At 40.0% G+C, this 26,146-nt stretch overlaps 2 protein-coding genes across 3 annotated transcripts; one reads left to right on the top strand and one right to left on the bottom strand.

The window, feature by feature from the left end:
• Window positions 1-3,733: 3,733 nt before the first annotated feature.
• LOC137284218 (tripartite motif-containing protein 2-like) lies at window positions 3,734-12,070 on the bottom strand. Of its 2 annotated transcripts, none has more exons than XM_067815949.1 (2): window positions 12,055-12,070; window positions 3,734-4,554 (listed from the first exon to the last, which is right to left on the bottom strand). In XM_067815949.1, exons 1-2 carry the CDS (start codon window positions 12,068-12,070, stop codon window positions 3,734-3,736), a joined length of 837 nt encoding a protein of 278 aa, XP_067672050.1. The 2 variants fall into 2 exon arrangements, with proteins under 2 accessions (XP_067672050.1, XP_067672049.1); XM_067815948.1 differs by lacking the exon at window positions 12,055-12,070 and adding an exon at window positions 7,519-7,539.
• A 2,253-nt stretch (window positions 12,071-14,323) lies between these two features.
• LOC137284866 (uncharacterized) lies at window positions 14,324-24,472 on the top strand. The gene is made up of 4 exons (XM_067816889.1): window positions 14,324-14,868; window positions 21,489-21,737; window positions 22,174-22,256; window positions 22,351-24,472. Exons 1-4 carry the CDS (start codon window positions 14,409-14,411, stop codon window positions 22,489-22,491), a joined length of 933 nt encoding a protein of 310 aa, XP_067672990.1. The 5' UTR covers window positions 14,324-14,408; the 3' UTR covers window positions 22,492-24,472.
• The last annotated feature ends 1,674 nt before the right edge of the window (window positions 24,473-26,146 follow it).

Here is a 26,146-nt window from a genome sequence, read left to right as displayed (position 1 = left end):
ACTACTTTCACTTTGATTCACATCGTTGATATTTCGGCAATATGTAACAACAACACAATAGTTTCGCGAGACTTTCCAAATTTCTAAATATGGCGGTAACGTAAATTACTGTAAGGTAAATCAGTTCTGGTAATGAATAAGATGACAAGATGAATAGTTATTTTTAGGCAACACTCACAGTTGTAAATTTGTTCCAACTCCAGGCCTTCTGACTAGATCAGCTGTCGCAGTACAGTCGGATAATTGCTGGCTGCTTCCTGGTCACCGAAAATCACTTTATGCCATGACACTGTTGGAAGCGCCATGACCATCCAGAGCTGAGTGAGTGAGTTTAGTTTTACACCGCACTCAGCAATATTCCAGCTATATGGCGGCGGTCTGTAAATAATCGAGTCTGGACCAGACAATCCAGTGATCAACCACATGAGCATTGATCTGCGCAATTGGAAGCCGATGGCATGTTTCAACCAAGTCACCGAGCCTGACCACCCGATCCCGTTAGTCGCCTCCTACGACACGCACAGTGGCCTTTTTATAGCAAGCATGGGTTGCTGAAGGCATATTCTACCCTGGGACCTTCACGGGTCCGTAAAGAGAAGAAGATTTAATCGGATGCTAGATTTTGAATTATAACGGTAACGTATGATATTACTTACACAAATATTTTCTACTGACGTCGAGCATATTTTCTTTCCATATTGTAAGAAAAAGCAATGTTATTGAAACTAAATGTTTTTACGCATCGAGAATGGATGGTGGCCAATCAAGAAAAGTTATCGTGTGGGTCTGTGTGATGATTTACGACAGGAAATGCTGTGAACATTACACTGAGTCTACCGATATAATGTAAACGTGACGTTTTTGTTTTGCTTAGTGGACCATCAACATGCTAACATGGGCAAATTAACCCTTATGTATTACGGTTCTGACACTGAATATAACAAAACTTCCGATGGATAAAATTGCCAGCAAGCTTAAATGCAAAAATTACGCCCTACCAACATAGCAATAATGCCACCATAGAACCAGATGTCTGTTTGTGATATGACTTAGTGCAATCTTTCAAGATTGATACTCATTGCAAACAATATTATATAGAATATCTGCACAGATACAGCAATTGTCCCAGTTAAGTGAGAATGAGTGATTACATTTTCATTTTTGAAGGATAGAGTAGTGACAAAGGTAGTTGAAGAATATTTTAGCAGATTGATTTGGTATATATTGTGCTCTTAAAGTCAAAGGAATGTGTACGTTAACAGAATGTCAAGGCCCAGAGTATCCTTCCATTCACAAAATGGTGGCATTTCACCTCAGTGTAAGAAAACGTAGCCCCAGTGTTATTCGTCATACTCTCATACTGGAGGAGAATAACGAATGACACTGACACTAAGTTTACTTAGACTGCATTTCACAAGAGACCACCCGTGAAGATCCGGGTTAGAATATTGGCCTTCAGTAACCCATGCTTGTCGTAATAGGCGAGTAACGGGATCGGGTGGTCAGGTTCGCTGACTAGGTTGACACATGTCACCGGTTCCCAGATGTGCAGATCGATGCTCATGGTATTGAAAACTTGATTACATACAGGCCGCCGGCATATAACAGGAATGTTGCATATGACCTCTCATCTCACATTAGATATAATGTACAGGGAAGCTATTTGCTAAAACGAGTTTAATATGCACCCATATAGATGTGTGTAACCATGGCGCTGCATTATGATGAATAGTGTGTCATTTGTTATTTACAGTTGTAAAGTCGACTGGGTCAGCGAACGTGGCTTTAACAGAATGCCAGTTTTAGGCGTGTCCCTGAACAGGTTAAGGTCTCCGGCGTGCATCACTTCGGTTGAAATCACAGGCATGGTACTCAGAACCTAGAGACCTAATCTGAGTAAACCAAGATTCGAAGTCATGATCGTACGGTTTGGGACTATCCAAGGGACGCTACTCTGCATGTTGCGTCATTGAGGACTTTGTTCAGTACGATGGATCTTTCATGAAACACCGTGCGAGGTCGTTTTGGACTCGACTGCTTTGACAAGCTAGGCATAAAGAACAGCATTACGTAAGGCATTTGCTGTTAAAGAACTGTACTCATAAGTCACAGAATCGTATACAGCTGACAGAAGCAATGCCATGTCTATAGAAAATACGTTTTATGAACGTTCCCGGAGTGAGTGAGTGAGTGAGTGAGTTTAGGTTTACGTCGCACTGAGCAATATTCCAGCTATATGTCAGCGGTCTGTAAATAATCGAGTCTGGACCAGACAATCCAGTGATCAACAACATGAGCATCGATCTGCGCAATTGGGAACCGATGACATGTGTCAACCAAGTCAGCTAGTCTGACCACCCGATCCCGTTAGTCGCCTCTTACAACAAGCATAGTCACCTTTTATTGTAAGCATGGGTTGCTGAAGGCCTATTCTACCCCGGGACCTTCACGGGTCCGTTCCCGGAAGATGTACATCCTTGGGGACAGCGTCAGGTGATGAATGTTGCAAGCAGAGGTTTATCTGATCTGAATCCAGTTTTTCATCTTGCATGGTTTTGCTGAGTTTTTATGTGCCAGGGGTTACCTCATAAAACGTATTCGTGAAGGGCAGACTCAGCAAGATACACCTGACGCTAAACACGTGAGAACTGGGTGCGTTAACACCTGTAACAGTTTCCTGGTATAGCTGATGCACAAACATGAGTTACATGGGTGAGCGAGTTCAGTTTTACGCCGCTTTTAGCAATATTCCAGCAATATCACGACGGGGGAACACTAGAAATGGGCTTCACACATTGTACCCGTGTGGGGAATCGAACCCGTGTCTTTGAACGCTTTAACCACTAACCACGCTACCCCACCGCCCCACCAGTTGCATGACATCCAAGGCATTGATATGTTGGAAACAGGGCCTAGATTTTCGAAGCTCTCTTAGCGATAAGATAATCGTAAGTCATTGTTAATGTATGTCACTTACGACTATCTTAGCGCTAAGAGAGCTTCGAAAATCTGTACCCTGGGCCTAGACTTTCGAAATTCTTAGCGCTAAGATAATCGTAAGTCAGTATTAATGTATGGCACTTACGACTCTCTTAGCGCTAAGTGAGCTTCGAAAATCTGTACCCTGGGCCTAGATTTTCGAAACTCTTAGCGCTTAGATAGTCGTAAGTTAATGTAAATGTATGTCACTTACGACTATCTTAGCGCTAAGAGAGCTTCGAAAATCTGTACCCTGGGCCTAGACTTTCGAAATTCTTAGCGCTAAGATAATCGTAAGTCAGTATTAATGTATGGCAATTACGACTATCTTAGCGCTAAGAGAACTTCGAAAATCTGTACCCTGGGCCTAGATTTTCGAAGCTCTTAGCGCTAAGATAATCGTAAGTTAATGTTAATGTATGACACGTACGACTATATTAGCGCTAAGAGAAAATCTAAGCCCTGGGTCTCGAACGACAAAGCGTTCGTAACGTTACGACCTGTCGTAACTCTGTGTCATAGGCTTAGAATGTCGTAGTTCTACGAATGTTTTGGTAGCCCCGGACCCATGGTCCGGAAGCACAAAGCATTAGTATCGTTATGACATTTGACGTCACAGGTTGCGAACATACTCGTGATAACAGACACTTTGAGTTCTGCGCTTGTACAGTTACTATTCCCTTAGGAAGTTCTTTGTGATTTTAAAACTAGTAAGGGATTCTCACCATCTAATTTGCATCTTTAGGTATAATGGTTAAGTAACGTTTAAACAGTTCACGGGTCCACACCTAAACACTTTGACCTCTCCCTTGAGACACACATACAGCTGATCTTGATCATCCACACATAAGCCACTGGGTTTGACAATACCGTTCTTAACGCTCAAGACGTGTCTTACAAACTGACCATCTTCTGACAGTTGCATTATGACATTAGCTCCACAGTCTGCTAGGAAAATATCCCCGGATTTTGTGACAGTAATTCCACGCGGATCTTGTGGATTCCTCTCTCCCCGTGGCATGTCAGCAAAAACGACTTCTCCCACTGGCGACAGACAGTAGACGGATCTGGACCCATAGTCCGAGACCAGGATATTTCCTGTACGTGACGCACAAATATGGTATGGGATATGTATGATGTCCTGACCAGTGTCCGGTACAAAAACTGACCTGAGGACATCTCCGTCCATATCCAAGATGTCGATGCTGGTAGTTGCTGAAGCTGCAGCAATAGTTACATGCGTCAGCGCGGTCAGACCACGGTATTGCTTGCCTGTTTCTAGAGTAGTCAGCAGTTCAAGATCAGGAGTTGCCTCAACCAGAACTATACGATTTGGCCATACGGCTGCCGCAATCCTATTTGAGGACAGTTTTGCTAGACCTAGTGGTTTTCCTTCCATCATTAACTTTGTATTATGTTTCCGACCATCCTTGGTGTAGAAACATTTGAGACAGTTATTGTTGTGATCAGAAAGTACTATAACCAGTGAGCCTTTCACGGACAGAACTGCGACGTCAACAACTTCCGGTGTTTCCGTGTCACCGTCGATGCGGATGTTGATGCTTTCCTCGCATTCTGAAACATACAAATCATCTCCTCCATGAGAATAGAGCTGAGTAGTCAAATCGTGTCGACGCTGTTGACACAGCGAATCACAAACTGATATTTAAGTCCTCTCACTACGTCTGTACCCAGTCAAGGATTTAACGTCGCTGTTCACATCGGGGGAACTTTACTCCGCATGATTAAATCGAGACCCGATTAAACCTTCACCTTCATTAAACCACTAGGCGCTCTTGTCATTCTTTCATGAAAGTGCAGATTTGCAGCATCCTCAGATACAAGCTTTGAACTCATCCCTGAATAAATAATAATGTACAGTTATCAATGTTTCCAATGACAAACCTAAACCTAAACCAGCATGACAAGTACCAGATACAGTGTCAAAGATATGTTCGGTTTGTTGTTTGACGCCGCAACAATACTCCAGCTATATGGCGGCGGTCTGCAAATAATCGAGTCTGAACCAGACAATCCAGTGATCAACAGCCTGAGTCACCGATCTGCGCATTTGGGAACCTATGAGATGTGTCTGACAACAAGCATGGGTTACTAAAGATCAATTTTTGATCATGTACCAATTGGTAATATTGTAATGCAAAATTACAATGAACATGTAACTTAAGATACGGTTTTCTATAGCAACTTTCTTAACGGGCAAGTGGTTAACATGTAATTAATATTAGCCAACTTTATAGCAGAGTATTCACGGTTCAGTCTACCAGTATCACCCCCACAACTTTGTCGTCTTTCCGTACATAACTGAGACACCTTATATTATTTCTATAACCGGGGTTCTATTTCGATGTTTATTCCTTCATTTGTAGTCACTGACATAGCAGCTTGACTATAACTCATTAATCGACATTGAATATCCTGTTACTTGCTGAGCAATAAGCTTGACTCAGTTATGTCGTGATTAATTCTTAGAGATATATGTCTCATTACAGGATTCTACCTCGACTTACAGTCATGGGGGTCCCGGGGGTACCCAGTTATGAGTTTTAGAGGTCCTTGCAGGCAACATGAGGGTCCTGGGATGTAAGGGTGTATAACCCTATGCGTTTTGATAATGTCTTTAAAGCCTGGAACGAGTCATTGACCACATTGACTGGTGGACGAAATGATGCATGTAACTGCTTTGAAAGAAACAACACTCAGCAAAGTCATAGATGTGTTGTGGGTACACTGGATGTATATTTGCGCAATAAATATCTACCGAAACATTTCATGAATAATTATATACAGCATAGTCAATGAATATTAGCACAATAAATACACTGTATTACAGTTCTAGTTCCTATATACAGTTATTCTATACACCTTGTGTACTTGTGTACCTGCCTGTAGTTGTAGCTGTGTTGTAGATAATATATATTGCTGCTTCAAGAAGATTCATCCATGCACTATTGCCATCAACATTGATGAACATTTCCTGGAGTTTTTCACCCCTTGTACCGTATTCTTACAACTTAGTATTGCAAAACATATCCACGTCGATTCACGTTCGTGCAATGCAATACACGTTTAGACGTTTAGAGCGTTTGTTAATCTGACAACAGTTATTCAGATATTTGCACCAAGGTTTATTCAGATATTTACATCAAGTGTTAATCATATATTTGCATCTAGTATTTTCACATATTTGCATCTAGCGTTTTTACATATTTACATTAAGGGTTATCCGCATATTTACATCATGTCTAAATAATTAATATTCATTAATATGTAATGAAATACACTTCTCAAATAAAGCTGACACGATGCGATTCCTTTTCTCTGGATGGTCTGATTTCTATGAGATACCATGATAAATGTCCTACACGCGTGTCTCATGGACCAAGCTGATTTTGGTAAGATGCACGCCACTTCAAAAAACACTACCTGACATTTTTGTATGTCAAAGGCCTGACGGTTTATTTTCTCGTTGGTGTTCAATACCGAGCTGACCGGACGAACATGACTGTAAGATGATGATTCCGTTTGTTAATTATCGAACATGTATTCGTTGCTTTTTCTAATAAGTCAAACTACCAAAATTCCAAATTGGGTTACTATATTGGTCTTATGAAATATTTTGCCATAAATTTATTATGACAACTGGCACGTAAATGTCAATGGCTTGTTTCGTCACTCGTTTTCCGTGTTCCAGTAAAGCAATTTTAATCAACCTTTATTCTTTCACTCGCAACAGACTCAGCTGCTTTTAAGCATTGTCTAGCCTTCGTGCTTTTTCAATAGATCTCATGTCCGATAAATTCGAAACTATATTTATATGTTCCAAAGCGAGCTGAATTCGACGTTCTGGTGATTTCGACGATTGCATTGCCAGTGTTATATCGAGGAAGTACGTGCGCGATCGGAGTGCACAAACAGTTTCAACGGTAGGGCGGATGCCCAGTTCCTGTCGTGAGACGTTTTATTACAATTGAAATCAAGAAATTAAGTTAAGTAAAGAGCAAATAAACAACAATATTATTTACCCTCAATCGTTAATACCTCTTCAGAAGCAAAACCAATTGCCTGTATAACAAAAAATATCGAGCAAAATTCAACAAGATCAGTCGTCTGCTAGTGACAGGTTATGTATGAAACAGGAAGCCACGTGATCAAAACACTCTCTCGCAGTGCGGAGGGAAAAGTATGGTTCACCGTCGAAAACACATACAAAAATACCCGGATGTGACAAGCGACTACAGTTTCGCCGATACGTTGTAAAAACGCTATTTTTGTTGGAAACACATTTTTTGTGAAATAGATGAATATACCTTTCTCACTCAAGGTTAGCAAAATCAAAACTTAAAATGATATTAAAGAAAAAAATTACGTTTTTGTCTTATATCGTCGAAAACCCCTAACACTGGGATACATATAGTTAGTAAATCTTCATGGCCCTTAACGAAATTTTGTTTGTCTGTAATGATTTGGTCCTGAGTGATGACTATCGGATGAATATCACACTAGACAGTGGTCACTTACCATATGCAGATCTCATCTTCCTGTGTTGCGGTGTTATCTAGGATGGCCGTCTGTGGCGAAGCAGTATGTGATTGTGGGGTGCTGACGGACTTAATGTACATATTCATACTTCCTTGCAATTCTCTTAGTCATCGCAACACTGGGGCATTTCATTTTATGAAACGATGGGTCAGTGCAGGGTCAGACATCGGAGTGGACGATTACTGACGAGTGACGAGACTAACTGGTTTAGTTCGTCACGAGCTAAGATGCTAGGGCGTTGCTGTATCATCACGATAAAACATCAACGAAGAACAATAAGAAAAGATAGACAGGCAAAGATCACTGATAAGAAAAAAAGTGAACATGACTGCAAGTTCGTTAACTGTGTAACTCTACGCTCTCCGTTATTATATCTGATCTATGAGTCAAGCCAGACAGATGACTACACGGAGTGTGACAAATAAACTTTGATGTTTAACGCTGCAGCAATAGCCAGCTAATGGAGGTTGTCTGTAAACCATCCAGTCTGAACCAGACAATCCTGTGATGAACAGCATGAGCATAAAATATGTCTCTTGGACACCAGCATTGAAAATATCTTGGCCCTTAGAAGGTCTTGACCTCTATAGAAAGGTATGCAATTTCGGAAAATTAGTTATTCACACATACCAGATAAGACATGTTTATTCAAATATTATACCCTTGACTGTAAGTTCGAAGATCGAAACTGCCCAATAGGTATCTACTGGCGAAATTTTGACCGATAACCACCTGTGAAGCTGACACGATTCCCCACGAAGTCTTGGTAGCAAGGGGCTACTTAAACCAGAAGTGCATATTTCACAGAGGACAACCAGCCCTAAGCAGCTGTCAGAGTTGACTAAACTCCTGAGCGAGCAGAAATGCTGTATATTGTTAAACTAAAGTAACAGGAAGTGTAAACTATCCGGCAGACCCACACCCGGATCGGATCCTTGAAGGCGACGTCAACTGCGGCGACAGCACAAGGACACGCCATCAGGAGATGAACAGTCCGACGAAGACTTGGCACGGCTGGAATACGAGCCGCGCGCCGTCCCTTTCTTGAAACGACCTTGTACGTTGGTGGCAGCTGCGTGACTGTTAGAGACTGCTCATTACAGAAGAAAGTCTTTTTAGAAAAGATGTCCGAGTTCGATGGGGTTTTTTAATTTTTTTATTACGTAGAGGAGGTCGAATGGCGCCAAACTGCCTCAACGTATTCCTTGGCTAGAACATCGGAACACAACAATTTCAGATCTTGTCTCGAAACCATCCTCTTCACAGAGGCATTCGACTAAGCGCACTTGTGCATGATTCTGAATATGTAGTGTTATGCAAAAGGCTAATTTGATTTGATCCTTCAGACATGAACTCCACTGAACATCTCTAGGATCATCTTTATCATCAGCTGGGCGGTGTGTACCACTTCTAGGGAACTGGCCGACTCTCTTGTACTTGTAGAATCGGTGACTTACGTCAATGATTAGACGTCTGTTTGCGAGTATGGATGCTCAAAGTGATCACGCTCACAGATGACGTGTCCACGGACTCCCGTTTCATTTTGTGGCTCTTTATGCACTTTTTGAACCAAGTCTGTTTTGTGGAATTTATGACTCTTTAATAATGCATTGTGACAAATGTTTCGTTACTATTTTCTGGTAAAGTGATGTCCGTGATAGCTTTCCTGTGTAAGGTATATTTATGAAAAGAAAGACCCGAACATAAGCTACCGAAGGAATTCTGAAATATTTAAAGTGATTCATCTACAATTTGCTGGGTGCCAAAATACTGCACATATACAAAAAGCATTCACGCTTAACAAAACATGGATTTTATCTCTGGCATTGAGGTATGGCTAAGTTTAAGCATTATGTCATTAATGATGGTGGTTAGAATATAAAAGTATGTCACCACAGAGCCTTGTTCCATGGAGAGCTAGGAGTACCCGTGATTGACTGAATCGGAGAAGCATTTCATTTGGTGATTTCAAATGACAAATGCATGCTTTCTTAGTTTAATAGTATCAGAATGAATTGGGACAAGTATCGGTCATGAAATGGTGTTATCCACTGGGGATTATTCTTATTGTTTGTGCCCGTGAAGATTCGGGTTTTGAACTGATGCTCAGTAACCCGTGTTTGTCGTAAGAGACAGCAAATGGGATAGGGTGGTCAGGATCATCATGTATATCTATTGCGTAGACAGTTGCTCATGATGTCAATCACTTGTTTCTTATGCCAAGAGTAGATTATTTGTAGTCATAAGACTCATTTTTAAGCGTAGGTTTAAACCGGAAAAGAACAAAAACATCAGGATGTGCATCAAACATACTAACTTAAATTATTTCAAATGATTATTTCCCCTGTTTTCACAATGAAATTTTGAAGCAGCACCAGAAGATCAGCCATGATAAAAGTTTATCCAAGCTATGCGCGGCTAAAGACCTTGACTTCACCACTCGGAAGACAGACGGAATGCCTGTCCAGGTCATCCACGCATAATCCGAAGGGCTTGGCCGCTCCGTCTTCTCCGAACAAAATGTTTTTTTCGAACTGACCATCTTCTGACATGTGTATTATGGCATTAGCTGACCAGTCTGCTAGGAGGATGTCCCCGGATCTCGTGAGAGTAATTCGAGGTGACCACAATGTGTGAAGCCCATTTCTGGTGTTTCCCGCCGTGATACTTGCTATAATACTGCTACATGTGGCGTAAACGTAACTCAGTCACTCACTCACTCATGACAAACGCATATAAAGCAAGTCAGTTTTCACCTGACGAATCAGGATTATTCTGCTAGAAGTCAATATTGCTACAACACTGTTTACTAAGTCCATATCGTTCTAAGTTCATCATATGATGAACATTCCCAAACCTGAAAGTTCAAATACCCTGTGTCAGAAAGTGCAAACCCAGCATTGAATGTATAACGCGTATTGAGTGAGTGAGTGAGTGAGTGAGTGAGTGAGTGAGTGTGAGATGTTTGACAATGCTTTCAACAGTGTTCTGCCTATATCATGGCGTGTCGGTTTCATGTCGGAGGAAAGCCACACGTGTTCCAAAATGGGCAAACAAACAACAACAAGCCCAACGGCATAATCGGTTGAACTAGGGTTTAAACCAACACTGTCTATGGTGTACCTTCTATTGCAGTGCGACTGGCGCCGCCTCAGTCGAATGTGATACAAGTGCCCTCCTCATGCAGGAAATAAGCAGCTATGACTACATAATGAATTTGTATACGATCAACATCCACTCAGTAATTAAAACTTACCATGTTCCCCAGGATTTAGTGGACATTTATATTCATGATATGAGTCTGTTATAGTTAATACATATGATGCAATGCATTGTCATTTTACAGTCCGTATGTCGTATAAATGTGTTATCTATTAACAGCGAATAACAATTGCATTCTGGTGTATAAACCAGTCATTTAGATTATTCATAAGAGTGCCGCTTTCATGTTCTGATATAATGTATATATGCTTGCCCAGTGAAAGTTTGGATAAACGAGAGTGTTTCTCTGTAGTCCCTAGAAGACTACTTCCATGTGATTCCAACGTATGGCAATCCATAGGATAGTTCAGTGCCTAGTTCCTGCTTCACCACACTGTAAACTTTATGCTAATAAATCCAACTATCATTTATGTATAGAAAATAAACAAAAACATGCACATTTCAAACAGCTGCATCCTTGTCATAGATGGTATAATGATTATCATGAACATCATCATCCTCGACATCTTCAACATCACCAGCAGCTGTATCAACGACAACATTAACAGCGTCATTTTCTTCAGCAGCAGCAGCTCCACCACCATCACCATCATCTACAACATCACCAGCAGCTGTATCAACGACAACATTAACAGCGTCATTTTCTTCAGCAGCAGCAGCTCCACCACCATCACCATCATCTACAACATCAACAGCAGCTGTATCAACGACAGCATTAACAGCGTCATTTTCTTCAGCAGCAGCAGCTCCACCACCATCACCATCATCAACAACATCACCAGCAGCTGTATCAACGACAGCATTAACAGCGTCATTTTCTTCAGCAGCAGCAGCTCCACCATCACCATCATCAACAACATCAACAGCAGCTGTATCAACGACAGCATTAACAGCGTCATTTTCTTCAGCAGCAGCTCCACCACCATCACCATCATCAACAACATCACCAGCAGCTGTATCAACGACAGCATTAACAGCGTCATTTTCTTCAGCAGCAGCAGCTCCACCACCATCACCATCATCAACAACACCAACAGCAGCAGCAAAATTAACATCAACAACATCATTATTGTCATCAGCAGCAGCAGCATCACCACCACCATCATCACCAGCAACAACAACAACACCAGCAGCATTATACACAACTGCATCATCATTAACATCATCATCAACATCATCAAAAGGAGGTAGAAGAAGAAGAAGAAGAAGAAGATGATGATGATGATGATGATGATGATGATGATGATGAACTTGAAGCTACACTGTATTGTACAGCGGACAAACGCCACTTACCGTAGCCCACGCTCATGTCGCCGTCTTATGTCTAGATGTACCAGCTGTGACAATCCAGCATGGCTGTACTTAAGTTTCCTCTGAGGGATTGCCATGTGACCACGGGATGCTAATGCATGTCCTGACACTATGTGATAATGTCTGTAAGCTGTATTGGTGTAAGCTATATAAGGTTTGGTCATGTTTTATTGATCGACTATCTTGACCCTGCACATGTTCTCCAGTGTCGCAATCATACTGCTTGGTTTTTGTTTTGAAAGTAGACGGAAAGGGTTGTGGCACGGAAGTGACACGGATGAAATGTGTTGGAACCTCGAGACACCTACAGATAAGTGAGTGACTGAGTGAGTGAGTTAACGCCGCTTTTAGCAATATTTAAGCAATATCACAATAGGGGGACGCCAGAAATGAGCTTGACACATTGTACTCAGGTAGGGGTTTGAACTCGGTTCTTCGGCATGAAGAGCGAAGGTTTTAACCCTTTCGAACACCGTGACAGGGATGTATGAGTGAGTCAGCGGGCGAGTTGGGTATAACACCGCTCTTAGCAATGCTAAAACAATATCACGGTGGGGGACACCAGTAGGAATGGGCTTCAAAATATTGTATACCCATGTGAGGAGTCGAGCCCGGGTCTGTGGCGTAACGATCGAACGCTTTAACCATGGTCTCACCTCGTAAGGTTAAACGTCCTCGGACACCGTAACATGGATATATGAAATTTCCTCGAACACCGTAACATGCATATATGAAATTTCCTCGAACACCGTAACATGCATATATGAAATTTCCTCGAACACCGGACATGGATAGATGAAATGTCTTTGGACACCGTGACATATAGATGCAATTGTAGAATATGACTTGTATACCTATATCGCGAACAGCTCGTGTGGTCACCCCATGCCAGCCTTTACGAACTGGAAATCTGTTATGGTATAAGCATATGAGTGAGGGTGTTAGATGGTTGGTATTTATCTCAGGACTTTGTAATGATTTGCTGACAACCGACTTCCTCACCCATCATGTCATGTCAGGCAATAGATGACGCCACCTTCACTTTTATTTGTCCATATTAAAGTCGAAGGTCTTCAAGAAAGTGAGTGAACTTAGTTTTACGCCGCACTCAGCAGTATCCCAGCTGCGGTCTGTGAATAATCGAGTCTGGACCAAGCAATCCAGTGATCAGCAGCATGAACATCGATCTACGCAAGAAGGATACAATGAGTTATTAAAGATAAATCCTTAGTTCTTCGAGAAAGAATGTTGTCGTGTACTTGAAAGACCCAAGTATGTCGAACATAATCTGAATGTCAATGTCGCTAAAGTGAGTGTAAAGTCAGTGAGTGAGTATGGTGTTACATTATTGTTAGTGTTGGTGAGTATGGTTTTACGCCGCTGTTAGCAATATTCCAGTAATATCACTGCAGAAGACACTAGAAATGGGCTTCACATATTGTACCCACGTGGGAATCGCACCCGAGTCTTCAGCGTGAAAGCAAACACTTAAACCACCAGCAAGATAAGAGCTGCTCAGTCAGCTGGTCTGAAAAGTGAAAGATTTATCTTCCCCCTAGAAACCGTTTTACATGTTCATTGGAATAGATCCGTACACAACTCCCGATGTATCCGGGCCGACAAACCTGGTCTTGTCATTGTTTAATAATACAATACAATCGTTTACATAATTAAATTCCCTGCCCATTTTGTCACTGGTATGATTGACAAGATTCATGGTAAACAATCTAGCAATGCCACACTTCTATTCCGACACCAACGTTGTCTGACGGCCATTGATCTCAATGTCTCGGGATTGGTTACATTGGGAGAGTACCCCGGATTTTCTGCCAAGAACACTTTTGGGGAATTCGACGAGGCAACGTTTCCCACGAGTGCTTCCTTCTCTCACTGTCTGTAGAGGGACAAGTGCCCTGAACTAAAGAAGAGCCTATGTGACTGACTTTGCCAACATCACCCAACCCTTCTTTGCTGCTTCTATGTACTTCAGTTAGTAAATAAAGCAATAACAAACCTGACGCACGAGGTTGACATTTATGTTGTTTTCACCCGAATGCGTACCCAGTCTAATGTAACCTAAGCCTTGGATTGACTACAGTTTGTTTGTAATTCATGTTGTTCTCTGTGCTTTAGTTCATGTGTTGTAAAAATAGACAGCCTTCGGTCTGTTTATAGCCCCGCATGGAAAACTGTAAGGTGCAGTAAATACCCGGATGCACATAAACGAGATAGAGGAGAAAGATATCTCCCCACTGGGTAAGGAAAACAAATAGAGCAAGGCATTCACACCATTTCAAATCCGGGTCGGGTTGTCATCGGCTGTTACATTCGTGTGCATGAAAATGGCGGACAAGAGACACTGGGCATTTTGTACAGCATTGGTCTTATCCCTGCTAACACTAGGAAATGCTGAAGAGGAGCGGTTAGGATATATCGAGGCTCTGAGACTTCATTCGGCCAAGTGTGGATACCCACCAAAAGAAACATTTGTCAATGAATCGTTTTTCAAAAAGTGTGTCGATGAAACAACCGTGCCGAAAGTGCAGGACATCTGTGGCCTGTATGAAAATGAGGTAGACAGACTATGTGACACTTCAGATCCTTTGGAGGTGGAGGAAGCAGCCAAGGAAACCAAGGAAATGCTGGACACCGGACTCCATGTTTGTGAAGTAGCCAAAAGGGTGAAGTTAAGTCCCCAGATCACTGAACACCTGCAAGGTCCAAAATGTTACTCTTCTTGTTCCGCGGATGGAGCTCATGAGGTGTGCCGCTTGCTTCTGATTCTGTGTTTGACAGGTAAGAATTATGGGGAACATAATTAAAGCTGACATATTTTAACAAAATCTGAGATATTTTAACTAAAGCTAAGGTATTTAACTAAAGCTGAGATACATTTAACATTAAGAATCGCTGATGCAATTGACCCTGGTGCAAAATTATGATGTCCTTTCATTGTGTTCATGCGTTTTAAATGTTCGGGAACAAGTCTTGAAATAAAATCTTTGTCAATAACCATCATGACACAAAGGTGAAGCCATTGTTTGTTTGTGCATTGTCGGACAATGCTTATGATATGAAACACTGGTTTACCTACTCCATGGACGATTATTGGAGCATTGCGGTTGATGAAGTTGATTCAGCAAATCGCGTCCCGTCAACGGACCTCTCCATGAAAGACCAGCCTGTTCTCTCTCTATGGTAATAAATGGCCAGTGATAATGTGCAGTAAATTGTATACCTGTATCTAAACTATATCTTTATATATACCTGATATCTTTTCAGATTTATGATACAGAATTTACTTTTTGAACTTTTTCAAATTTGTCATGCTGTTCGACCAATGCGAGCCGTGTTCTAAACTTTCTATTCTCGAAGTACAACTGTGTGAGTAAGGTCGGACAATTTACAGACGCAAGGAGCATTCGGCAACTCTCTTCGGCAACCTTTCCGCATGAAGACTCGTGCCCCATCGGAGAACGTTATTATCGAAAACACGACAAAACAATCAGAATGCTCCTACAGATTGAGATGCTTCGATACAAATATACCCAAATCGTTCTCAGTCTGTCGTGTGTCGTAAGTTGTAATATTTGATTCCGCATTGGTAGATGTCTACCCGTAACTGTACTTGAGGACACACCTGGAGAAGATTATTTCAATTTATTTGAAGTTATTTTACACTTATTTTACTCGTACTCTTTACATATGTTACTCTTACTCTTACAGAAATCACTATACAGAAATACAACTATGGAACTCTATAAATATTATTACCAATCCATGCATCATTGAAACTGTTTGATGGAAAGATTCCACCAATTTCTTTGCACGGTTCTGAAATAGGGGCATTATCATAACCAATAATATTGAAAAGGTACATTCAAAGTTCTGTAAGTTTTTGTTATGTGTTGGCTACAGAACTGCTAACAAGGTTATTTTAGCCGAATGTGGACGTTTTCGGACTATTTCATACTGGCTATGAGACAACCGGTTTCACGATATTCAAGATGTAGTTATGAAGGGTTTAAAACGTCTAGATGGGAGATACTAACTGGGTTTCCTTCGTTAGAACTATTCTTTTAGTCCAAAGAAACACAAAATGCACAAAATGTAAGCAAAACACAATATTTCATCAAGTATCAAGTATTAAAGCAGAGATACAAATACATATATCAACAAGACTGGTATAAAGAATTCATACTGTGTCAAATTTCATCAGAATATAAATGCTGTATTAATACAGAAAATTATCTTTTAAAAAATAAATCATCACAACTTAAGCGCAGACTAAATTTAGAGGTAATGCTCACAGCTTCAAAGCCCAAGCAGCACGATTTGCCAAATCTGCAAATGTGACACTTCATTTTCACCCAAGTTTCAAAAGGTATATAGATCTATAACAAACTTTCTAGTCAAGTTTGTAAGTTATGCCGACAAGAGCCAAAATTTGCGAACAACCAGAAGGACGCGTTCTAACTGTGATGAGAGAATCAGATCTGGACAAATATAGAACATAAGTGTGCCATGTAGCGAGATATATTTGAGTTGTATTGTGGAACATGTCTCCTACATATGTGCACCAGCTATTGGATATATTATCAAAAATGCGATCATCACATATAAAGATTACCTAGTTTTGTTTATGCATACCATATTCATAATATATATGCTTACTTTTGATGTTTATACCTCGTTCTACTGTACGAGTACATCCATGTCTATATCACTTCCTTTCTTAGTACTGAACCAAACTGAATCACTTGTGTTAAGAGAGTCTGCATTGCCTAAAATATTTCGTATTTAGTTACGTCAAAATACCAAACAACTCGATCCCCAGTTTACACGTCTGTCACATTTCTTGGTCAGTTGAACGTACAATGCGGGTAATGAGATAACACAACACCGTGCGGCGGTCGGGTTATTCGGGGGACGTTGAATCTAACCGCGGACCATTTAGTCTGTCGGAAAACATGCTATCTATATTTCATCTCAATGCAAGAAGGATTCGCAACAAGCAATCGTACTTGTCATAATTTCTATCTGACAACGACTCAGTTAGATGTATCGTATGATAATGAACGTTTATGATGGGATAATTTTCATTAACCAGAACGTAAGGACAGGAATGCTTTTGGAGGAGGTGTGATTATTTAGATTTTAAGCGACTTTACGGGCTTGAAATTGCATTCGACGAATCAATTTGGATAATAGTATTTCTTCCTCAAAAGCCATTAATATTGTGTACCGTTTACAGACCACTGAGTAACAAAATAGATTTTTGGAGCAGATTAGACATCGGTATAGATGTAGCTTTAGATATATCTGAGAAAGTTACAGTTGTCGGAGATATAAATGGAAATTTACTGTCGCCAAGATGTTCTAATACTAAGGACATAATGAAAAGAAAACACTTGAGTAATGTGATAAGCGAAACAGCGAGGATAACTGATTCAACAAGTACACTGTTAGACCCAATCCTTGTAAGTGATGAGATCGATGTTTCCGACAGTGGAGTGAATGAATTTGATAAGAAAATAAGAGATCATAGGGGAACATATGTAATTATTCATGCAGACATCCGTACTAGTATTGCCTATACCGGACAGGTTTAGTCGTATAAGTGTGGGGGTTATGAAAAACTTGACGATCGTGTTAACACTACCGATTGGAAGTATTTGTTTTCCAATTGTGAAAATGTTGAAAATGCTTGTGATGTATTTTATGAACGTTTTATTGATTACACAAAGCAGTGTATTCCATCCAGAGCAGTTACAATTCGACCCAATGATAAACCATGGTACGATTCGCATTTACGGCGTGAACGTAGGAAACGGGGTAGACTTGAAAAAGCAAGGAATTCGAAACGAGATGAAGACCTAATTAATTTTGTAAAAAACAACAACAACAAAAACAAACAAAAAAACCCAAAAAACAGCGCAGCAGAGGTAACAATATGAAGTGCTACGCTAAATAAACTTTTTATTCCAACCTCGATGAACTCATTTTTGAGCTTTATATTGGAAACAAATCTGCATATTGGAAACTCATAAGAAACATCGTAAAAAAGTCCAACGCCGCTTCCTACATTCCGCTTTAAAGAGAAATGGCAACGAAGAAGGTCTGCTAGCGTTCTCTGACTTGGAAAAGGTTAAAATGTTGAATGAATATTTTTAATCTATATGCAGTTTAGAAGAAGATGGAAATGTAGACTTGCCTCAGTTTGACGAACGCACTCACTCGTATTTGGAAAATATGATTCTTACCATTAATGAAATATCCGATATTATTAAATGCTTGCCTGAAAGAAAGCTGCTGGACCCGACTGAATCAGCCATCAATTGCTTAAGAAAACGGTTAACTCTATTAGTCCTGTACTGTGCATACTACTTAATATGTCTCTCAGGTGCTGCGTGTATCCCAATAACTTGAAAATTGCCAATGTATTGCCTTATTTAAGAAAGGTGACCACTCCCTTGTGTCAAACTGCAGACCTCATTACTTGTGTTGGAAAGCTGTTTGAGACAGCGGTTTCTAAACATGTGTATAACTATTGTTTAGACAATAATTCAGTGTATAAATGTCAATGTGGATTCCAAACTGGTCATTCATCTGTTCACCAACTAATTGAAATTTATAATCAAATTTGTATATCACTCGACAACAAAGAAAACCATGCATGGTATTTTGCAATGTATCGAAAGCGTTTGAAAGAGTATGGCATAAAGGGCTTATGTTAAAATTAGCAATTACGGTGTTAAAGGAAAGTTACTTAATTGGTTCAAAAGTTATGTAAGCAATCGTAACCAATCAGTGTTTGTTAACGAAGCCTTATCCACGCCGAGAATGTTAGCTGGCGTTCCACAAGGTTCAGTACTCGGTCCTTTCTTGTTCATTATTTACGTCATTGAAATAGCTGATGAACTCCTATGTCTAAACAGACAGTTTGCTGATGATACGGTGCTTGGAGCTATTTAAAAAAATACCTGATGGAAAAAAGCATGAATGGTAATTTGACCTTAGTCAGTGGTTGGGCGAAGGAAGGGCTGATTAAATATAATCCTGACAAACCTGAAGCTATGATATTTTCTTTACAACCTAGTGGACAACCTATTAAACTATATTTTGATGGAGTTAGTATAACTACTATAACTTTCACAAACATTTGGGATTGGCTTTTTCTTTAAATGGCAGTTGACCTTATCATAATGGAAATATTGTGAAAAAATACCTCATGAGTGGCGCCTTAAGAAAATTTAAATACATACTGAATAGGAAAACGTTGTCAAAAATTTACACGGTGTTTATAACACTACATTTTGAATATACATGTGAGGCATGGAATGGATGTCTGATTGAAGATCCGAACAAGTTCAAAAGACAACAATTTTAGGCAGCGCGTATAATAACTGGCCTACCCAAATACACTCCGAGTAGAGTTCTTTATTATGAGACTGGATGGGACTTGTTATCAGAGAGAAGAAGAAAGTGTAAATTAAGCTTGTTTTATAAGATTGAACATAATATCGCCCCGTCATCCTTAAATGAACTGTTACCACTTGATGAAGGAAAAAGAACTCGTTATAACTTACCTAATACTCAAAATTATACTGTGCCCGACACAAGACTAAAATATTCAACCTTTTCATTTATGAAAGCCTGGAACAATCTCCCGTCCGCTGTAAAGAATTGTACTTCCATTTCTTCCTTTAAAGGAAATGTTAAAACAATTCACGATAGTGCCCATCATACTGGTATATGTAAACTAAATATTTTACGCACAAGGTTAAGATACAATGAAAGTACGCTGCACTACGACTTGTATAGAATCAATACTATTACAGATCCATCATATTATTGTGGATGAATGTGTGAAAATGTATATTATTATTTTTTGGATTGTCCCCGTTATGAAACACAAAGGGAACTTTGTTAGCTAACATAAGTGATATTTTGAAAAACAGATGTTCACTAGGTATGTGCCTGAATATCTTCAAACATGTCCATCATTACATGAATCAAACTAAACGATTCCGCTGTTCATCCAGATCAGTTATACTGTCAAACACGAGACCTCTCGTGTGTATGTTCTCTGTTCCTCATTTAAATATATGTATATTTATTGTAAGTATTGGGAGAGGGCGTCATTAAGTTGGATGACTTGTGCCCAATCCTTTTCTTCAATGATTAAAATATGTTCAATTCATATCAACAAACCTTCTGGACAAAATGGGTTAGGGACTGGGGGTGCGCTGTTGGTACCATTTGCTAAATTGGTAACACTTGCTAAATTGGTAACACTTGCTAAATTGGTAACACTTGCTAAATTGGTAACATTTGTTAAAAGTAGACGCTATCGGCATCACATGACTGTAGTCCTTCATGAAGTATTAGTATCGTTGTTTTCATTCCTGGAAAATGTCAATCCAGACAAATGCAATCCATGTGGGTATTTAACACCGAAAAACAAAACAAAAAAACACCAACAACAACAAAAAACTGTGTTCAAACAGAGAAAAGACATTTTAACTTTCACCTGTGTATGTTGCCATGCCAGAACAATGATTTCTTCATCGTACACAGATTCGCTATCTGATATGGTTAAGTTAAATAGCCAATTCATTTCCAGCTGCTCTTACCCAAGCCATCTTTAGATGAGTGAGTGAGTCTAGTTTTACTCTGCTGTTAACATTATTCCAGCAATGTTTCGGTAGAGAACGCCACAAATGGGCCATTCCCACGTGGTGAATCGTACCCGGGTCTTCGGCGTGACTAACGAACGCTTTAATCACATGGCTACTCCACCGCGCTCATCTTTAGATGACTGAGCCTAATGGAATCGTCTCATACGTCTCATTTATTTACCTTTGCATAAAGTTTCCTTTGTGGTTTGACACCGCACTCAACAATACTTCTGTAAAGGCCTGGACCAGACAATCCAGTGATCAATATAATGAACATCTATAAGCGTAACTGGGATATGATGACGAGTATGAACCAAGTCAGCGAACCTGACCACCCGATCCGGTTAGTCGCCTCTTACGACAAGCACTCTCTCTTTCACAGTAGTTCTTGCTTGCTGATTTGGAAAGGGCTCTGTCCCTTTAAAATAAGTAAACTAGATACAGATTCGACAAACTTTGTTGCAAAGAAAGCCGACTAATTTCGATGTGTTAATCAGAACGGATCTCTTGGAATTTCCACATAAAAATGTACAATGTATGTTATACAATGGGACATGGCCGCCGTGAAAATTAGGCATATTAATAGAGCAATTACCAAAGCATTAGTATCCGATATATTGAAATTAATATGTTTGAAAGACGAGAAGATTTAAATCTCGATGTGAAGGTGGCGCCCATGAAAGAAAAGAACAGAAGACAAAGAAAAGTTCCATGATCTTGCCTTTGATATTTTAGGGCCCAATAGTTTTGTGGATGCGGTCACGACAGCAGCTTCGACAACAACCTCGACAACAACCTCGACAACAACCTCGACAGCAGCTCCGACAACAAATCTGACAGCAAATTCGACAACACCCCAGAGTGTAAACTTGACAGCAGACTCAGCAACAGTCGTGATAACAGACCCGGCAGCAGAGGCAGAAGCCTCGCCAACAGTTCCGACAACAAAAGACACAACAGTACCCCCAAAAGCGGACAAAACAGGTATCTTTAATTTACATTCCCAGGGGTGTATATTTAATAACTCTGGTATTGACAGCTTTCCACAATCTATCTCCATAATTCCATCAAAACGAACACTGCAAGACAAGCTGACACAAACAGCGTGGATTACTCAAAGTCAGTTGTAGCTGCAACAACGTTTCAAGTTCCTATTACGGTTTTAAATTTTAGTGCCTTGAACAGAGTCAGTAATACAATAATAGATCCAATTCCTTACTACAAAGGCACAACTGGTAAATTGATAATAATCCAGAAATATATTTCTGTAAGTTTCAAAGGGTTCGACTACAACAGAATGCATCAAATCGACCGTTCCATACAGCTATACCATATATGCCAAGACCAGCTGTAGTATACGAGCTGATACAAAGATTCCTTTTCATATTTCTTATCATTTTCACTTTGCACGCTGTCATAGATTGGTTCAAGACTCTCCTGTATCCCGCTTTAGTGCTGGTAGCATGCGCCGTTCTCTTTCTCATCTACAGAAAAAGACACCAGGTGAGGATCAATCTAATGGTGGCTTGTGTTGAAGAGTAATACAACATTTATGTTCTAATTGTTTCACCGAACTGATTTGTGTGTGTTTCTTCAGATTTTGGCTTGTATTCAAGACGATGCGGAGAGTTCGAGGTCACATGAAGATGGGAAGGGGCGCTACCGGAAGTTGCCAACTTTCCAAAAGACCGTTCCTTCATTGCAAGAAATAGATAAAGCCAAATCGTATGTTTACTAGTACCCAAAAGTCACTGCTAGGTTCTGTATTTTCATGTGCAAGATGTTTTGTTTTGTTACGATTTTGTAGTATCTTCATGTAAATACATTAAGCAAAATAATGTCCAAAAGAAACGATACCACGTGTCTGAATTGACATTAAAGACAACCAAAACGATATAGCAATTATTTTAGATTGGTTTATTTCATTTGAGAATTATTTCAATAATGCGTGTACACAAGATCACCCCAGTCAATCTTTTACAATCATTAGGACAAGCATGTAAATATGTGAGAGGTCCAAAATGAACATTTCGTTCAACACATGACGAGGCAAGGGGGGAAAATGTGATAACAGACGTGCAAAAGGCAAATATGGATGACAACTTTATTGACAACTGTTTGTAGTTATTCACCTGACGAAGGGGCATGACGAATAGGAGAGAAACGTCGTGGCATACAATAAAGAAGACGTTGTCACTCGTAAAACCTGCCTTTCACTTGAAGAAAAAACTTCTAAATGGCTCTCTAGAACCTCGGAGATATTAAAGGCACGTTAGTACCTTGTATGTTCAGCGTGAGCGTCAGTTCACGTCAGTACACGTCTACGGGCTGATGACGTCAAACTTCAGATAACGTTGGTGGGATGCGTTGCCATTCATCTGCAGGTGGGGTGACAGGGAGGCACAGGGCGATGTCTGAATTGGCGGAAGAGTTTGTCCCTTGGGTGTTTAATCGCGTTCTTATCCGGTAAACATGCTGTCAGTAGTAAAACTTGGATATTGCCCTTGGCGAGGAAGTTAGTCATCCATGTCGTGTGTGGCCTCGTATTGTCGTGCTTGAAAGTGTTCCACGAGTTGTCGGATGAATTACTTCAAAACTGGTTGTAACATTTCATCTAACGTTCTACATTTAGGTTTCTGGTATAGGGTAAGGTACACATGTAGGAACAGAAGACAACACAACCAGTACAGGATCAGGTACTGAAGTGGAAGCAACAGTTAACACGGCCAGTACAGGGTCAGGTACGGCCTATTTGTTATGGCAGAAAAGAAGCAATGCAAGCTTACTTTCACGATAACTGTTGCAAATCACGTGCTAGAATATCTACTTGCGGATCAATGCATTAAGACGGCAGTATTAAAGCAGAAACATTGCACACTTCACTGCTTACTGGACAAAATGAATGGACCGAGCAAAGGTGTATCTATCAGTATTAAACATCAGTCCTAAATACGTTTTTGTTCCCATCTAATATCTCCAGCATAACAGGATCCAAGCTTCGTAACTCGACTGACGTTTAGACCAATGCAGGGCGCTTATTTCAGTATATTTCTTGTCTGCCATCTGTTGCTCAAGCCTGGAATGCACTTGAAATTAATGATGATTCCTAACCTAGGTTTAAGCAATTGATATTGATTTCCACAGAACTGCTTTCCTCACATTTTACACCCATTGCTTTTATGTACAGTGCCAAGTGATTCTATCTAAAATTATGCTAGGTTGTAGTCATTTAAATCACACTTACTTAACAGATATTTATTTGATGGTCCGACTTTTTCAGGTGCCCACAACAGAGAAGATGTTTTCCACATTTTTCTATCTTGTCCCCAATCTGATCAGTTCAGAATAGATATTTGCTTTGTCGTTTCCCACCACAGCATGCATACAGCGCTCCACACCAATTCATTTCCTTCAGACTATGAAAACAGTATGAAATCAGTTCAAACGCACATTACTTATACTAACCGTTTTACAGCTTGTAACACCATAAGAATATAGATGCATTTGGTGTCCAGGTTTCTATTTTATTTTAATTCTGAGTCACTCCTAAAAAAGTGATTATATGTACTATCTGCGGAGAAGCATTGATATAGACCTCTTGTCCTGTTTCCTTTTCCTTTTTTTCCATTTTTGTTGTGTCATGTGACATGTAAGCTGTGAACATCAATGGAAATAAAACATTGTTTTTATCATAATGAAAAAACAAATTGATCAGCACACTACCACTACTGTTATTACTACCAATATATATCATTACTAACATTACTATATCATTACCACTAACTATAGTTTCACGCCGCACTCAGCAATATTCCAGCTATATGGCGACGGCCTGTAAATAATTGAGTGTGGACCAAACAATCCAGTGATAAAAAAACATGAGCATCGATCTGCACTATTGGGAACCGATGACATGTGTCAACCAAGTCAGAACCTGACCACCGGATCTCGTTAGTTGCCTCTTACGACAAGCATAGTCGCCTTTTATGTCAAGCATGGGTTGCTGAAGGCCTATTCTACCCCCGACCTTCACGGGTCCTACCTACAACGACCACTGTACTATCACTATTACTGCTTCTACAATCTTGCCACCATGTCTTGTCTCGACTCTACAGCTACAAACATAGCTATTACAGCCTTCATTACTACAATGGAATACAATGGTGAGGTCATCACGCCTTAGTCTGCCATACAGACCATGAAGTATAAATATCCAAGAAAGTCCACGCAAGTCTAGAAAATGTGGCAAGTCTAGATTTCCACAGCTTCATTTCATTATATTATTTTCTTTCACTATGGACGTTTTTTCAGTAAAATATGTTCATTTCAGAGACTAGCTGTTAGTCTAATCACGCCTTTACAGCACCAGAAAATGTGCCTGGTCGTATTAATATATCTACATGGACACATCCTAGGCATATCGGCCACGTACAAGTAGCATAGACGTATATAGACGTACTGTAGGGTTTGTTGCCATAGGAGTGATATAAAACAACCACTCTTAAATAAGATTTAATCAATGAACGTTTACACAAAGTGTCTTCGAAAAATATTCTCCACACTCTCTATCAATAATATTCGCTAATATTTAGCTGTATGAATAGAATCAGCATGTGTAAAGTTGTAGCTATTTCAAAGGGTTGATTCACATAAAAACCGTTGATATGCACTACTTAAGCAAGATAAATATCACTGGATGCACCTCTGGGACAAGAATTAATTTTCAGGAAAACATATCAGTGCGGGATACCTTCTGCGTTTCAAAAGGCTGCGTAATAAGGATTGAAATACGTCTTCTGTATAAGAATGGTGTCTTTTCAGTTGTGTGTCGGCTTATAAGAATGCACATTGAAAAACATTGGTTAGCGCGACTGAGCAGAATTACAATATAGATTCAGTCACGCGGAACAGTGAACAGTCTAAGGCGCCAAAGAAAACACACCGAGTTTATTTTATTGATGTTAAATTTGTGATATCGCTAACTTGAGGTATACTAAAATACGAAAGAAAGTACACACATGCTGCTCGGGGAAAATTCCTCCAAACGACGTAAATATTTTCACACGTGTTTTACTGTGACTTACAACTCACAAATATTGTGCACGTGTTGCAGCTGATATGTGTTTTATGTGATATCAGAAAACTATCAATTTCTTCAGCAGTATGTTTATCAAATTGAAAATCAAGATAAAACATTTTTCAAAAGTATATGTACATTTGGTTAAATATAATCCCATATCAACAGACGTGTACTTTCATTTAAACGTTAATGTGTTTTTCAAACGAAAATCGGGCAAGTCAACTCATAGGTGTTGGTTCTGTAAAACAACATGGTCGTCAGTGAGTAAGATGGGTTTTATGCTAATTCTATCAATATTCCGCAACATCACGGC

The sequence above is a fragment of the Haliotis asinina genome, chromosome 5 (genome assembly GCF_037392515.1).
Source record: "Haliotis asinina isolate JCU_RB_2024 chromosome 5, JCU_Hal_asi_v2, whole genome shotgun sequence".
NCBI lineage: Eukaryota > Metazoa > Mollusca > Gastropoda > Lepetellida > Haliotidae > Haliotis > Haliotis asinina.
The sequence above is the reverse complement of the archived record's forward strand: the minus strand, read 5'-3'. Positions and strand labels throughout refer to the sequence as shown.